This window comes from Typopeltis vanoorti, chromosome 3, assembly GCF_054136105.1.
Source record: "Typopeltis vanoorti isolate ZY-2024b chromosome 3, IOZ_Tvanoo_1.0, whole genome shotgun sequence".
Lineage (NCBI taxonomy): Eukaryota > Metazoa > Arthropoda > Arachnida > Uropygi > Thelyphonidae > Typopeltis > Typopeltis vanoorti.
The window spans coordinates 69,627,474-69,645,989 of NC_143551.1; the positions used below are offsets into that span (position 1 = coordinate 69,627,474).

General features: G+C 34.4%; 1 protein-coding gene across 4 annotated transcripts in view; it reads right to left on the reverse strand.

Moving 5' to 3' along the window:
* The window catches only part of Mi-2 (chromodomain-helicase-DNA-binding protein Mi-2 homolog), a 692,327-nt gene that overhangs the window by 37,692 nt on the left and 636,119 nt on the right, over positions 1–18,516 (reverse strand). For all 4 annotated transcript variants that reach the window (XM_090390662.1, XM_090390660.1, XM_090390659.1 and 1 more), the window contains 2 exons: positions 13,733–13,865; positions 2,632–2,732 (listed from right to left, as the gene is read on the reverse strand). In XM_090390662.1, coding sequence (XP_090246788.1) covers positions 2,632–2,732; positions 13,733–13,865 — 234 coding nt within the window. The remainder of the gene's footprint in view (positions 1–2,631; positions 2,733–13,732; positions 13,866–18,516) is intronic.

The window sequence follows — 18,516 nt, forward strand, 5'->3', positions numbered from 1 at the left end:
CAAAAAATGGAAATGCAAAAAATGCGGTAACTGAGTTGTCTACTCAAACACCAAATTCAAACTGCTAAGAAATGTTTTTTTATGCACAGCCAGTTATTAATTCAGGTAATTCCCAATAAATGAAATTCGTAAGAATTTGGAATTTTCTAGAATTTAGAATTTTTTAAATTGAAACAAAAATGCAATTCTACAAAATTCTCAGAATTTTCTTGAATTACGGATTTTTTCCTAACTCAGACTTTAGGTTGGTTGCGTAAAAGTGAATAAAAATCACATAACAAAAAAAATTATTTTTGATATCCCAATTCGCGTAAAAAAAAGTTGCATAAAAAAGGTTTAGGATATTCATAAAAACAAAACTGTAAATAGCAGAAAAAGGGCATTGATGTGTGTGTGTGTGTGTGTGTGTGTGTGTGGGCAGGGGATAATTTTCAATAATGTGATATTTAAAAATTTGCTACTGTTTGTAATCCTGGCTAACCAAGAGGATAGAAAACTTATGTGGACAAGTGAATTTCATTGCTCAGAATGAAATTGCTATCCTGCTTATTGGAGGCAGGAAGCAACTTTGAAAAATTAATGCTTGAGCTTTACAAGAGAGTTTCTGGATTATGCAAAAATAAATAAAACAATATATAATGAAATAAATAATAAAAAAAATTTCCCCGCCTACAGCACTAATGTACTATACAGTAAACCCTAGATTTTATGGACTTTGGATTTAACGGACAAAATTTTAAGGGTCCGGTCCGTATGTCATGTGAAAATTAATATCCTGTTAATTTTAAAATGCTTTTAACCAAGATTTGCTTATAATTAAATTACAGGTTATTTTTTGTTATTAATTTCCTGTTATTAAAGCTTATTTTTGGAAAAATGTTTGTTTATTTCGATATAGATCGCAGACTTGTTTTTTAGTCTCAAAATCATGGTGAAATTATAAGCAATAATACACATAGAAATCTTTTCTGTGAAATTAAACTTTCAAATACAGTACTTAATTTTAATTACATAAAAGTTTCTACATAAGTAAAAACATGTAAATTAGCTAATTTCTCAATTTTTTAACATACGTATTCGGATTTAACAGACAATCCCACCCCCAACCGAATTAGTCCATTATATCGACATTTTACTGTATTTACAATCTTTTATGCTTATTGCATAAAGCTAAAATAGCACAAGATGGCTTGACTTCTGGTAAAAAACACCAGGGGTGACCTAGAATCACCTGGATAGATAATATTAGAAAGGCTAATTTTTCATTCTCCACTTAGTTAAGGAGATCCCAGAACAGAAACACCTGGAGAGTATGTTAGGACTGTCACCTTTATAGTGCTCCAACGGTCTATATAGACCATTGATGGGGTGAAGAAGATAGGTCTAAATTTATTACTTATAATTAGCTTTAACTGTAAATGCGTACGTTTTATTATATATTCAGTCCACAATCAACATATTTATATCTTGAAAAATAAGAATTGTGTAGATCTTGTGGAAATGGCATTTCCATCCACAGGAAGACTATTCTATGTTCAATTTTAGTCACCAACTAGAGGAGCTTTTTTCTAAGCCTTTCTTTGATCAGTTCCTGAGCTCGTCGATCTTTGGCACAGGCAAATGGATTTATCCTCTCTGAAACTCTTCAGTTTCTAACCCCAAAACTCAAGAAAATTGACTATAGAGCTCATACTATTTCAGATAAGAATGTATATAATGTTAGGAACCATGAGATAGTTGCAATTGTCTGCTGTGCTCTCTTTACAGGATGCTAGTTAAAATCATTGATAGTCTTGGGCAATCTATCATGACTGGATAAGGGCAAAGATGGGCTGAACCTCTGTTTCCAGCTGTTAGAGCTGAAAATATCCACAATATCACTGAATTCAACTTGGTCAAGATACTAGATATTTTAATAGTTTTGGATTCCTTTGGACATATTCAAGAAGTATTCATGAGCAGATCTGGAGACGTTTATATTTTGAAACATTTGTATTTTTGTGATGCTGCAACCATTATTTATTTATTTTTATAGAGAGTATTATATTTAAAGAGAGTAGGTCTCACCTACTCTCTTTCAAGAATAAAATGTCTTAGCAGATTATTATTATTTTATCCTGAAAAATGATTGAATGTATTCTTGAACTAAAATTCTATTCGGCTATACAATAAGTATAGGATATATATATATATGAATCTATAACATTTCTTGGTTCCAGGAACATTAGCCCTGGTTGTTTTAAGCAGGTCATAAACTGCATGCTCTCTATGTGAATGCACATCAATCACAAATGCACGCTGTTTTTTTTTCCAGGTGAACAGGTAAAGTACATGCTTGTGATTACTTAAGGAATTGGTAGTGTCGATGAGAGCATACAATTAAGGAGGAAGTCATTTTAAACTGATTTCCTGCTATGTGAATTTTACATAAATATGAGTCCAAGCAATTATGTACTGCAATGACTGGTTCAAAAATACTACATAAATACTTTTCTTATGCAATGGGGTGGGGAAGAAGGCACAAACAATATTGATAGCACTAGTTCCTAATAAAATTTCTAGCTTTCAGTAGTTTATGCATACAAAGTGCATTCACATGCATAAACTACTGAAAGCTAGAAATTTCCTTACCTTGCATTCAAAGCCATAGCTGGATGGTTAGGATCTTGTGCGAGATTCAGATATGCTGCCCTCCGAAGCTGTTCTTCGATTACAAGAGCTTGTTCTAGAAGCTAAAACATTAAAAATATTTTACTCTCATTAAGAAAATTATCTAAAAATTCAAAATCATATCTGAAGTATTAAACAATGTTGTCCACAGAATATGGTGGGCAAAAATTAAGAAAATAACTTTTAATCAGTACTGTTAATCTAAATAGGTTCATGCAAGATGTACAGAAGAGTATGATGGTATCACATAATTAAGTTTATGTTATTGCTAGCTTCCTATAAACAATTTTCTTCATAACTGATTTGTTCTTTGTTCGATGCACAGATATCATATTTTGGTCTTTTAAGACACTAATAACTGCCAACCTGGAATCAAACAAATGTTTTGTTAACCTTTTCTTTCACATTCTGGAGTACCAACAGTGTTGTCAAGTTCCTTTTTATTCAAGTAATATCTTCATTTTTAATGTATTCAGCTAATGATGCTTTATTTCTCACTCAGTTCTGAGACCCATAGGACAAAACTTCTTTGAATAATGTGTTATAGTAGACTGCCAGTTTACAGGTATGTCCCCCCCCCTCCCCCCAATTATTATGCATTATTGGTCTCCCCTATTCCAATTGATAAGGTTTTGAAAGAAGACAGCTATTTGCTGATTATGAAAAGATAGGCAGGATAATCAGGAATGTGGCTAATATTATGCAGTACTAGCAGAATGATTTGAATAGGCTGGAATTATGGGCACATTAAAATGGCAGTCAGTTCAACATTAGTAAGTGTAAAGTCATGCAATTTGATGTAATGAGTGGGATTATGCTAGAAGAAACCGATCAAGTTTCTTGGAGTTTTATTAGATAGGAAGTTGAAGTTCAAGGGACATATAGCAAAGATTGCAAATACAACTCACAGAATAACTGCAATGGTTGAATCTTGACATGTAAAGATAAGTCGTTTGGCCTCTTTACAAGGTCTTGTAAAGTCTTGTCAAATTACATGGTTGCTGAAGAATACACTGACAAGTGGGGATAGGAAAGTCATTGTTCCACTTTATAAGGCATTAATAAGGTCACATCTGGACTACTGAGTATGGATCTCATCACATGATGAAGGACCTGGATGAAGAAGTGGTGAAGAGGATCCAGAAGCAAGCGACAAAGATTGCTGCAGGTCTATGGAATGATTTCTACTGGATAGATCGAAGGTCTATGGACTCCAAAATCTAGATGATAGGCATAAGAGAGGAAATACGATAGAACCAAATTAAAGTTATTAAAGTTTCATAGTACTGACACTGAAGACTTTTTTTTTGGTATAGTGCAGGAGGTGTCACACCTGGAAATTGGTTAACAAGGGTATTAGGACTAGATTTTGTGTTTGAAGCATGGTGAATTGGTGGAACATATTGCCAGAGGTGGTTATGAGTGCTTCGTCTATGAATGAGTTTGAGGAGAGGTAAGACAGGCATTGTGCAAATAATGGCTAGTGTGTCGATATAGGTTTCCCTCGATGACTCTTCTGACACCATGGAGACACCCAGTGTAATAATAAGTTTCAAGGTTGATATACCTCATGACATCTGCAGTAAATGCAAATCATTTATCACTCTAGTGTTGCTCATGGGAAAAGCCATGCATACAGCAAGATAAAACAATATAAGTACTCATATGAGAGTACAGGGAAGAAGATTAGGAAAGAGAGACGGAAAGGAGGCAGTTGTAGACCAGAGATGGGCATTATGGTTGGAAAGATGAAGTGTAAAGATTATTTAAATTAAGGGGGATATTAAATCCCACATTGTTTAAAAATCGAATAAGAAACTCAAAGATTGGAATCAGAGAGTTTCATGCCGAATATAGTAAACTATAAAAGTATTGGCGATTACTTTTATAGTTTACTATATTTGGCATGAAAATCTCTGATTCCAATCTTTGAGTTTCTTATTCGGTTTTAAAACAATGTGGGATTTAATATCCCCTCAATTTAAATAATGTTTATATTGGCAAAATGAAGCCTATTGGCTCTTTATATTGAAGTGTAAAGATTTAGCAAATCCTCAGCAGAAGGCTGAGATACTAGAAATCTCTAATGCTCTCATAGTAAGGAATGATTCATCAGTTGGAACTTAAGTAATTGACACACTTGCTGAAATAAGAGTATTCCTTTGGACATGGTTTTCAAGGTTAATAGATAATCATTTTATCAAGAACAGAATGTATTGCCATCTTCCTGATACTTATTTATTATTAACTTGCCAAAGCTTTCCCTGACTTTTCTTTAGCTAGTTTTACAGAGTGGTTTGGTTTTTTGCATTTTTCTCAGTATTCTCTCAGGGCATAAGCTAACTTACTTGCACAAAACTTTCAATACCTATTCTAATTTTCTCTGAGCCTTTTTAACTTTCATCATGGTGTTCTGATTTCTCCATCCTTGCAGACAACTTCACCACATGCATCTCTGGCTAAATCGATCAATGTTTTCTTCAGGGGTCTCCCAATGAATTTCCAAGGTTTGGTTCTTGTTTGCAAACTCCACAAAACACTAAATTATAAAAATATGTTTACCAACTAGCTTATATTTTCCGATATCAAATAAACATCCTTTGAGCAAAACAACTGACATTATAATGGACAAAAGTTCTAAAGTGGACCCCCCCCACCTCCAGTTTTAAATCCCATACTTTTATACATATAAAAAAAAAAAATCTGTCCATTTCAAATCACTAGTAAAAAAATCACATTAAATATTCAGACATAATGGTTAGTTTTTTTTATCACTTCTTCATTTGCTAATGCACCACTAACAGACACTGTTGATTTAATGAACTTTAACTTTCCATCCCTAATATCTCTGAGTTATTCTTGCATACATATACAATACTATGTATATAATCACTCACCATCTGAAAGGTGAGTGACTAACCCATTAGTCACTCACTTTTCAGATGGTTCACTATCTTTTTCCATCTGTAGAAATCAAACACACTGGAAGATATCTACATAAACAATCACATCATCATCATCCAACCTGACAGCATGGAATTTTCAAAAACTAACTCACATAGAGTGAGGGCTATTTGTTTTAATGATACAGCTCTTTCCACAGAACTCAACTACCTTTCTTGTATAACGAGACCTGTGGAGTCTCCATAATTAAACAATTACACATGCTACAGTAGAAAATTATATTTATTTTACAAATACTTCATTTTACATATATCGTAAGACATAAGTGTGAAAAAAAACAGTAAGGAATTTGAACAATAGAACAGTAGATTGGTTAAGTTAAAAATTATTGGGATGAAAATGATAATTAAGTTAATTATATATAATACAATCTATTTAACACAAATGAGTATAATTTTTCAAGCTTTTGGGATCATAATGCGGTCGTTATAATTAAAGTTTGGTCGATGAAGTACAGCTTGAGTACTTTCTTTGAAAAGCTCTTCATATCTATACATAGATCTGAGCAATAGTCTTGTGTTTCCCCACTGGATCCCATGGTTTGCATTTCAATTCCATATTGTGCCAGTGACTAGAGCACACAAGATTTGTTCCTCTAAGGGCTGCTCAAATAAGAATTGGAAGCCATCAAACAAACAAACAGCTCTACTAAATGGATATAACCCAAGAACAACATGTAAAACAGTTAACACCACTCCAAGACAAGTAGAACTCCAATTAATTTAAAACCACTGAAAACCATTGGAAAATCTACACCTTTTTCACTTCTTCTAAGGACAAGCTTCCACTTCTCAAATTATCTAGGTATCTACCAGATTCCATGTTCTCATGGGTTATATTTTGGACAAACAGGAAGATCTGCTTTTATTCAGCTAGAAATACACCAGTCATTAAATAACATGATCCTGAACAGTAGATTTGCAGAGCATGCTATCAACACTAAGAGTTCTTCACAGAAGTCAGTTCCTCATAGAACAGCTTTATAAAAAAACTTTATAAATGTGCAAAACTTTACTTCACTCTTCTAACTTAAACAGATCCGATGGTCTACGACTATCCCCCTTTGTGGGAGATAGTACTTTTCAAATCAGCTACTCTTTCTTAACTTTATAATTGTCTAAATATACATTAAAAAAAAAAGTTATGAAATTTACTGACCTTTTTAGTTATCTTACATTAGCTACTAAGATGGGGCTGCTCAAACAAGAATTGGAAGCCATCAAACACAGCTCTACTAAATGGATATAACCCAAGAACAACATGAAAAACAGTTAATATCACTCCAAGACAAGAAGTAGAACTCCATTTAATTTAAAACCACTAAATATTTTTGTTACTTCTTGCCCCATCAGAAAAATCTACACCTTTTTCACTTCTTCACTGTTAATGTTTGCCATTTTGTGATCTTGTACTGACGATGCCTATGACACGTAGGAATAATTCTATGTTAATAAAGTATTTTACGTGAGTTTTTCTCTGGTGTTATAATTATTTTCACGTATAACTCCATAGGACTCTCATACTTTAAATCAAAGGCATCTCTGAATAAGTAGCAAGATTATAAAAAATAGCAGCTCATCGCCACCTTCAAACCCATTAACCAAATTCAAAATCTGTTATCCTCTCCAAAAGACAAACTCTCGATGATGATGCTACCTGGAGAATACTAACTGCTCTATTCATGTAATTTGTCATACTATAGCCAAAAAGATCAGTCACTAAACTTATTTCTGACCATCAAGACCATTCTGGTTCATCAAACTGCATAAATCTACCTGAAACACATGGAATTTAAAAAACATAGGATCTAACAGAAAAACACAAAGCTATTGCACAGATCTATATACAGATATGAATGGCTATTCGAAGAAAGTCCAAAAGCTCTGGGAAATATTGTTATACTCAATTGTGTTTAAAGATTAACTTAATTATCATTTTCAGCCCAATTGTTTTTAACTTAACCAACATGCAACTACATGTACAGAGATTCAAATGAGGTTCAAATTTGGCACATGTTCTTTACTGTTCTATTGTTCAAATTTCACTGTTGTTCTTTGCTTGCACTGATGATGTCGTATGATATGCCAGACAAAATATTTGTAAAATAAATATAATTTTCTATTGAGGCACATGTGCTACTGTTTAAGTATTCAACTGTCTCTGCCATACCATACTTTCTTGGCCAATGGATACATCTTCCATGATCCTCCTAATTCTCCCTCTCCTCAAACACACAAGAACGAAACACCACTATTCCTATAAATATAATTAACAAATTATTAATTGTAATAATTTGTTAATTATATTTTGCGTGTCATCTGTTGTTGATTTATTTTATTTATTCTTTGTCTGTTTTCTGCACCTTTGTGTTATTTTATCTCTTATGATTAAATACAAATAATTCTATTCTAATAAAGTATTTTACGTGAGTTTTTCTCTGGTGTTATAATTATTTTCACGTATAACTCCATAGGACTCTCATACTTTAAATCAAAGGCATCTCTGAACAAGTAGCAAGATTATAAAAAATAGCAGCTCATCGCCACCTTCAAACCCATTAACCAAATTCAAAATCTGTTATCCTCTCCAAAGAAATTTTTTGAAGTATGTTTACTTCAAAATTTTCCCTTCTATTATATCTATACTATAGCTTGTGCACCTTACAGTTACGATCTGTTTAAAACATTTTACCTTATTCTAATCTGATTAACTTAGTCCCCACTTGTAATCCTTTGTACTTCCTACAGGTGTTTTCACGCTGTTAGTGAAAAGTACTTTCTTCGAATAGCCATTCATATCTGTATATAGATCTGTGCAATATCTTTGTGTTTCTCCCTTGGATCCTATGGTGTTTTTTTTTTCTTTTTTTTCAATTCAATGTGTTCCAGGTCATATTTAAGCAGTGTGATGAACCAGAATGATCATGATGATCAGAAATACATTGAGTGACTGATCTTCCTGTTTGGTGGCCATGGTATAACAAATTACATGAACAGAGCAGTTGGTATTCTCCTGATAGCATCATCATTGAGAATTTGTCTTTTGGAGAGGATAACAGATTTTGAATTTGGTTAATGGGTTTGAAGGTGGCGATGAGCTGCTATTTTTTATAATCTTGCTACTTATTCAGAGATGCCTTTGATTTAAAGTATGAGAGTCCTATGGAGTTATACGTGAAAATAATTATAACACCAGAGAAAAACTCACGTAAAATACTTTATTAGTATAGAATTATTCCTACGTGTCATAGGCATCGTCAGTACAAGATCACAAAATGGCAAACAATAACAGACAATTCTGAAAAGCCCCACCTTAGTAGCTAATGTAAGATAACTAAAAAGGTCAGTAAATTTCCTAACTTTTTTTTTATTTTAAATGTATATTTAGACAATTATAAAGTTAAGAAAGAGTAGCTGATTTGGAAAGTACTATCTCCCACAAAGGGAGATAGTCGTAGACCATTTGATCTGTTTAAGTTAGAAGAGTGAAGTAAAGTTTTCACATTTATAAAGTTTTTTTTATAAAGCTGTTCTACGAGGAACTGACTTTTATGAAGAACTCTTGTCTTGTTCCAGTGTTTTTTCATGTTGTTCTGGTTATATTCATTTAGTAGAGCTGTTTGTTTGATGGCTTCCAATTCTTGTTTGAGCAGTCCCTTAGAGGAACAAATCTTGTGTGCTCTAGTCACTGGCACAGTATGGAATTGAAATGCAAACCATGAGATCCAGTGGGGAAACACAAGACTATTGCTCAGATCTATATATAGATATGAAGAGGTTTTCAAAGAAAGTACTGAAGCTGTACTTCATCGACCAAACTTTAATTATAACGACTGCTTTATGATCCCAAAAGCTTGAAAAATTATACTCATTTGTGTTAAATAGATTGTATTATATATAATTAACTTAATTATCATTTTCATCCCAATAATTTTTAACTTAACCAATCTACTGTTCTATTGTTCAAATTCCTTACAGTTTTTTTTTTTCACACTTATGTCTTACGATATATGTAAAATGAAGTATTTGTAAAATAAATATAATTTTCTACTGTAGCATGTGTAATTGTTTAATTATGGAGACTCCACAGGTCTCGTTATACAAGAAAGGTAGTTGAGTTCTGTGGAAAGAGCTGTATCATTAAAACAAATAGCCCTCACTCTATGTGAGTTAGTTTTTGAAAATTCCATGTTGTTGGGCTGGATGATGATGATGTGATTGTTTATGTAGATATCTTCCAGTGTGTTTGATTTCTACAAATGGAAAAGATAGTGAACCATCTGAAAGGTGAGTGACTAATGTGTTAAGAAAAGTCAAACAGTTGTTTGCTTCTTTTCGCTAATGTGAAGTGAATATTAGGGTTTACACTGTTAAGGTAAATTACAATCCAAAATGTCTTACCCATAGAGGCAAATGTAAATGCATCATCAATAAAGTGCTACCAAACTAAGGGTTTGAAAGAAACTGCGGTAAGGGCTTTGTTTTCAAAGTGTTCCATGTGAAAGTTTGCTGGGGGTGGGGTATGGGGAAGATACATTGCAGTACAATTCATTTGTTTGATTTTTCCTTGCCAAGTAAGTAACTTGCATACAATATACATAGTATCGTATATGTATGCAAGAATAATTCAGAGATACCAGGGATGGAAAGTTAAACGTCATTAAATCAACAGTGTCTGTTAGTGGTGCATTAGCAAATGAAGAAGTGATAAAAAACTAACCATTATGTCTGAATTTTTAATGTGATTTTTTTTACTAGTGATTTGAAATGGACAGTTTTCTTTAATTTTTTTTATATATAAAAGTAAAGGATTTACTACTGGAGGGGTGTGTGTGTGGGGGGGGGATCCACTTTAGATCTTTTGTCCATTACAATGTCAGTTGTTTCACTTGAAGGATGTTTATTTGATATCGCAAAATATAAGCTAGTTGGTAAACATATTTTTATAATTTAGTGTTTTGTGGAGTTTGCAAACAAGAACCAAACCTTGGAAATTCATTGGGAGACCCCTGAAGGAAACAATGATCAATTCAGCCAGAGATGTATGTGGTGAAGTTGTCTGCAAGGATAGAGAAATCAGAACATAATGATGAAAGTTAAAAAGGCTCAGAGAAAATTAGAATAGGTATTGAAAGTTTTGTGCAAGTAAGTTAGCTTATACTCTGAGAGAATACTTAGAAAAATGCTAGCTAAACAAAGTCATGGGAAGGCGTTGGCAAGTTCATAGTAAATAAGTATCAGGAAGGTGGCAATGCATTCTGTTCTTGATAAAATGATTATCTATTAACCTTGTAAACCATGCCCAAAAGAATACTCTTATTTCAGCAAGTGTGCCAACTACTTAAGTTCCAACTGACGAATCAGTGCTTACTATGAGATCATTAGAGATTTGTAGTATTTCATAGCCTTCTGCTGAGGATTTGCTAAATCTTTACACATCTTCTTTCCAACCATAATGCCCATCTCTGGTCTACAACTGCCTCCTTTCCATCTCTCTTTCCTACTCTTCTTCCCTGTACTCTCATATGAGTACTTATGTTGTTTTATCTTGCTGTATGCATGGCTTTTCCCATGAGCAACACTACAATGATAGTTGATTTGCATTTATTGCAGGTGTCGTGAGGTATATCAACCTTGAGACTTATTATTACAGTGGGTGTCTCCATGGAGTCAGACAAGTCATCGAGGGAGACCTATATTGACACACTAGCCATTATACGCACAATACCTGTCTTACCTCTCCTTAAACCCATTCACAGACGAAGCATTCATAACCATCTCTGGCAATGCATTCCACCCATTCACCATGCTTCAAGCAAAAAATCTAGTCCTAATACCCTTGCTAACCAATTTCCAAGTGTGAGCCCCTCCTGCACCATACCAAAAATTTCTTCAGTGTCAGTGCTGTGAAACTTTAATAACTTTAATTTGGTTCTATCGTATTTCCTCTCTTATGCCTATCATCTAGTTTTTGGAACCCATAGACCTTCAAGCTATCCCAATAGGAATCACTCCACAGACCTGCAGTAATCTTTGTCACTTGCCTCAGGATCCTCTTCACCACTTCTTTATCACCAAGGGATCCAGGTGATGAGATCCATGCTCAGTAGTCCAGATGTGATCTTATTAATGCCTTATCAATAACTTTCTGATCCTCTCTTGTCAGTGTGTTCTTCAACAACCATGTAATTTGATGTGCTATTTTGGCTACCTTTACAATATGCCCTTTAAACACCAGTTCTCTGTCCACAATCACCCTTTCCACCCAAGTCCTTTGCTTCGTCAACTTCATGCAGTTCAATTCCATTAATATAGTTCACAGCATGTGATTTCATCCTCCCAAAGCACATCACCTTACACTTAACCATGTTAAATTGGCAGCCATTTAACTTTGGCTATACTGCCATAATACTTAAGTCATCCTGCTCTACATCACTTTCATTGAGTATGGCTATTCCTAGTTTTGCTTCATCAGAATTTTAACAAAATTTCACTGCATCGGATTTTACAGTACATCTGAAAAATATAACCTTCACGACACATTCAAACCATATGTCAAATTAGCAATCCTGATCCACTCTCCTGAGATAAACTCCATCTTCTAGAACATCTTGGAATGTATGACATTCTTTCTGATTTGGCTTGTCCTACTAGGACAAACAGGAGGATCTGTTAACATCCCTTGGAGAACATAAGAAATACATTCAGTACCATTATTACAGTCAAGTCATGACTGGCAGACCAAGCTTTGGATACCCCTTCACAAAGGACTTGATGGCAGAAAAACCAATGTGTTATACAGAAATCATTAAAGGTCAGAAAGACTATTTTAGGATCATCAATATCTGTAAAGTATTCTGTTAAAATTAACAAACATAGCTGCATGAATATGTCAAAAAGTTGTGAAATAGTCATCTTGAGATTAACTCCTACAGAACTGAAATAACTTCTTTTATACAAATTTTGTCAAATTAGGACTTCAGATCTTTTGTCTGTTACAATTTGAATTGCTTCACTTACTCAGTGTCACATGTGAACTGTAACATATTCTTTTTATCCAACTCAGCCATAACATTATTATAAAATAAGAGCACATTTTTCAAACATGATCTCTCATTAGTAAATCCATGCTGTTCATAGCAAATTATCTTCACCACTACTCTAGACATACCGGTAGGTAGTGGTACATACTGGCTTTTGCCTCACCCTTGTACAAAGGACTATCATATATTCTTTCCATTCCTGTGAAATCTTTCCTGAGCTGAGACTCAAATTACACATATGTCAAGGGCCTAACCAGTTTGGCTGAACATTCCTTTAGCATACATGCTGATATCACATCACATCTGCCTTTATTGCTGAATTCTCAGCCAGGTTATGTAATAGCTCTGGAATCTCCTTATAGACATTTATTTCTTCAAACAATGTAGGGATAGCAGTGTGCTTCATGTTGGATACAGGCCAGGTCAATAGATCTTAGCAAAGTGAGCACTCATTATTTGATCAATCATATCTAGTTCTAACACAAGTGTACTGCCTGCATTCAGTATATTATTATTATTATTCCAGATTCATTCTTTCTTTTACTTGAAGCATAACAATAATATTCTTTTCGATTGTGTTTGGCCTGCACAGCCACATTCTTTTCATACTGCAGGTTTCCATACAATACTTGTACTTATCTATGTACGTATGTATTAGGGCCAATAGCCTATAACAACCTAGTAACTTAGCTTCTCATAAACTCACTGGACAGAGACCACAAGCAGTGGTATACTCATGTCACTGCATGTGTTCTCTGTCCAGTTCATCTGCTTTCATGAGGAAAAACCCTACCAACCCCATGTGAAAACACCTAATTTACTGATCCAATCATTTGAAAACTGCAATGAAATTTAAAAGTATTCAAATATTCCTTGCATGCTAGATTTGATCCAAATCCAGATTTTTTTTACAAAGGGAATTGTTGCTACTGACTGTGCTACAGCGGTATGATCTATTTTTGTTTCAATAACAAAAAGATAGTTATGTGAATTTGTCAGCTAATTTACAGTTATTACAGATAAATGAAGCTAATTTAATTTCAACTGACTACTTACTTTGAACCTTCTTGCTAGGAACTTGTTTTTTATTTCTAAGAAATTGCCTTTACCTACGTCCATTTTGAATGGCTCGTTGATAATTGCAAATGATGTGTCATTTTGGATGTCTTGCCACCTTCCATATCCATGTCTATTTTCAGAGTTAAGGAATATTTTTGAAAACTCAATAACCACATATATATTAAAAATATACTGATAACCATACATTAAAACTATTAATTAACTTTTGTTATTCTAATAAACTGATCAAGCTAAATGATGTACACAGACCAACATGGATATCCAATCAGCACATGAATTACACAAGCTACCATTTACAGTCATCCAAACCTAATCTATTCTAAATAACCTATTCATAATGCAGTGCATTTCAGGGATGGTGGATGAGAGTAGGGAGGCAGGTTGCTTAAGAATAAGTTGTTTAGCCTTTCAGCCAAAAAAAAGGGCCTTCAGCTATTCTCCCTTTTATAGTGAATATTCAAGATTTTTGCAGATCCTTCTCAAATTAAAAGCTTAAACATACAGGTAAGTTGATGTTTTCATTACTTTTAAAAACAGTGCGCTGATACCAAATTTTTTTATATGGCATAAATTGGATTTTTCTTCAAATACCTTTGGTAAGAGGGAAGGAAGAGAAAAAGAAAAATAATATATACAAGAAGGCTCATTTTGTTAACTCTATTTACAAAGATTCAAATGAATAAACTTTTACATTTCAAAATCGACAGCAAAAAAAATAAAAAACATAAAACAAAGAGAAAATCACAAATGCAGCATGTCGATAGCATCTGCAATTCTTTTGTTTTATACTCTAAGGCATTGTGGGTAGACATTACAAAACTGTTTTCATTTTGGTTCCCCCTGAACTATATTCTAAGGACTGCAAGAAAAAAAAAAATAATAAAAAAATAAAATAAAAATAAAGAGCTAAAAGGCTTCACTTCGGCGATGCAAAATTATTCAAATTAAGTGGATATTGAATCCAACACTACTTTAGAGCCAAGTAGAGAAACTACAAGTTTCAGCAGGTACAAGGGTAAGCAAAATTTTCATGAGGGACAACTTGCAGTAAAGGTGGAGTAAGTTCCGATCACTATCTTTAGTATTTCCCATAATGTAAACCACATCTCCTAGGACAGGGGTGTTCAACCCATCGATCGCAGAGCGATTTTTGGTTGATCTCTTGTGTATTCCTCCTTACTCACAAATTTAATTAAAACTGAAAACATAATATTTATTTTATTTATCATTATTTTGTATTATTTTTAAGGTATTGCTATTCTTTATTTATTTTTCGTTAAAATTGTCAAATCAGTAATTTTCTTATAAGTCCAGGTAAATGAATTAATTTGGATCAGCGGAAGTCAAAGAAAGAGCTGAGTGAATATGATTATAAGCAAAGTGTAAAAGCTCGATTGTAGCTTAAATATTAAATATTCCAAAGACCATTGCATCGATTTTTTACTTAGGTTAAGTCCCATGTGAATATTGTAAAAAAATAAACTTTGTTTGTCTCGGTATAGTTTGTATTAGATGTTTTTGTAAATAACTCTTTTGAAGCTAACTGTATATACTGCTTTAATAAGAATATGTTAGAGTGTTAAAAACAAAGGCAATGTTTTTGTCGCCGAAGCTGTACATGGTGGCATTAGAAAGATTGTTATTGAAACTTGTATGTATGAGAAAGGCTTGCAGGCTCTAAGTGTAAACATCTCCGAAATCAGTCGGAAAGAGTTCAAACAACTTTCTGATGGCCGGCAACTTACAATCAAAAGAAAGCGGAGGAGAACAAAAGGCGTGCCGAACTTGAAACTTAAGATGAAAGACTCATACCAATTCTTTGGGGGTTGCCAAACTTCATGCGAGGTCTCAGAGGAGGCCTAATAAAAAGGGACTGAAGCAAGCAGAAGGGGTCCCGGTTCCATAATTGCTGTCAGAGAAAAGGCCGCCCGGTCGAGGGTTGTCATCAGAGAGACTGCCCAGATTCATGTTGCTTGAGAGAGGAGTTTCCCACTTCCAGAAAGGAGCTTCTCGGTTCGAGACGTCGCTAGTGAGAGACTACTTCTAGGACTCAAACAAGGTTTCAAATTGCCGAAAGGAAGAGTTCCAATTGCCGGAGAAAAGTTTCCAGGCCAGGTTAATGTCAGACATTCACCAGTGTGTTGCGTTTTCATTACAATTTGATGAATCAAACGACTTCACTGATATTGCTAAGTTAATGGTATTTATTCGCATGGTATTTCAAGATTATTCAAGTAAAGAAGAACTTTTGAAAATTATATCATTATTGGGAAGGACTAGGGGAGAAGACATTTTTTCGGCATTTAATGAATTTGTGAAACAACACAAACTTCCGCTTTTTTTTAGTTGTGTCTATTACGACTGATGGTGCTCCTGCAATGATAGGTAATAAATCAGGCTTCATTTCATTATGTAAAAACGATGACAAATATCCAGATTTTTTAACGTACCACTGTACTATTCACCAACAAGTACTGTGTAGTAAAAGATTAAACACAAAAGATGTTTTGGATATTACATTTAAAATTATAAATTCTGAGGAAAAGCCCTGCAACGGCGGTTATTTAAATTACAGGCAGATGATGATAGGGAACTTCTGTTGTACAATAATGTTCGCTGGCTCAGCAGAAGTCAATTTTTAGAAAGATTTCTTGTATTAATTAAAGATATAAAAAATTTTCTTGATGAAAAAGGAAATATTTATCCACAATTGAGTAATAAAAGATGGTTGTTACACTTATCATTTTAGTAGATTTCTGTACGAAATTAAGCAATTTAAATTTAGAGTTACAAGGCAGAGATAAAAATTTAATTGACATGTTAAGTTCAATAAAAACTTTCCAACAATACTTACTTTTATTAAAGAAAAATAAAAATGACCACGAATTTAGACATCTCCCATATTTATTAAAATTTTTTGAACAAAACAAAGAAATGCTTTGCTATGATTTAAAATAATTTATTCGTGAAATAGAATTAGTTGAGGAAGAAATAAATTTAAGATTTTAATAAAACTGAAATGATTTCATCTTTTATCAATAATCCTTTTTCAAACTTGAACATTACAGAAATTTCAAATAAAATTAGTGGGCTGTTTGATATAAACCAAGCTGAAGTAGAACTTGAGATAATAAACATTCAGAATAGTTAATTATGTTGGAGGTTTAATGGACTTTTTACAGCACTCACAAAGAATTAAACTAGAATTTAATACTTCCTATATTTCGTCCTAGTCACTAGGACATCTACGGGGATTACAAAGACAATTAATGTAACATGCACACAAAAACTTACAATACTAAGCCCAACCACGTGGGTGACAATAAAGTCCTATCTAGGTGGAGCGCCCTCTAAGGGCAGTTGTAGGTGGCCTGGAATGTAAGGTGGGACCTCTGGCGATGACTGTTTCCCAAATCTTCGGAAGCTTAATGCAACCGTATTTGTTAAGATTTGGTTGGTTTTTGAGAGCTGCTGCTGCTTCTAAGAAAAGTCTCTCTTTCTTGAATTTGCTGTGGTGGAGCATGGTGGTTTTTTTCCATGATACTCTGTGGGTGGTGTCCAAAACATGGTCAGCCAAGCCTGAATGGCCATAGTTGTGTTTAACGATGTACGACTTGTGTTCCTCTAGGCGGATGGATGCTGATCTGCCTGTCTGTCCAAAGTACGCAAGCTTACAGGAACAGGGTACTTTGTAAACTCCAGGCAGAGAGAGAGGAGGGAGCTGATCTTTCGTAGAACGGATAAGGGTAGCCAGTTTGCGGTAGGGCTTATATGCTGTGTGTAGGTTATACTTTTTTAGTATCTTAGCTATTTTTTCCGAAGTGCCACGGATGTAGGGTATGGTGATGGCATTTTTAAATTCTTGTTGATGAGAGGGACGGGGAATGGGGGAGGAATTGATTATTTTTTTGATACTGTGTTCGCTGTAGCCATTGGAGAGGAAAGTTCTGTGTAAGTGGTTAAGCTCAGTAGTGAGGGCGGTTCCACTGGAACAAAGATTGTGGGCTCTCTTGGTAAGGGTTTTAATGATGCCATATTGTTGTGAGGGGTGGTGGTGGGAGAGTTTGTGAATGTATCTGCCTGTGTGTGTGGGTTTTCTGTATACAGTGAAGGCAAGTGTCTCATTAGGCAGGCGCGTGACTAAGGTGTCTAGGAAGGGTAAACAATTGTTCTTTTCCTTTTCCATAGTAAACTGGATTCTTGGATGTAGGCTATTGAGATGACCAAGGAAGGAATCTAACGTGTCTGGGCCATGAGGCCAAATAGAGAACACATCATCTACATATCTTAGCCAGATAGAAGGTTTGAGTGGGGCTGAGTCTATGGCTCGTTTTTCGAACGTTTTTTAGGACGAAATATAGGGCGAAATATCTGGCTAAGATATGTAGATGATGTGTTCTCTATTTGGCCTCATGGCCCAGACACGTTAGATTCCTTCCTTGGTCATCTCAATAGCCTACATCCAAGAATCCAGTTTACTATGGAAAAGGAAAAGAACAATTGTTTACCCTTCCTAGACACCTTAGTCACGCGCCTGCCTAATGATACACTTGCCTTCACTGTATACAGAAAACCCACACACACAGGCAGATACATTCACAAACTCTCCCACCACCACCCCTCACAACAATATGGCATCATTAAAACCCTTACCAAGAGAGCCCACAATCTTTGTTCCAGTGGAACCGCCCTCACTACTGAGCTTAACCACTTACACAGAACTTTCCTCTCCAATGGCTACAGCGAACACAGTATCAAAA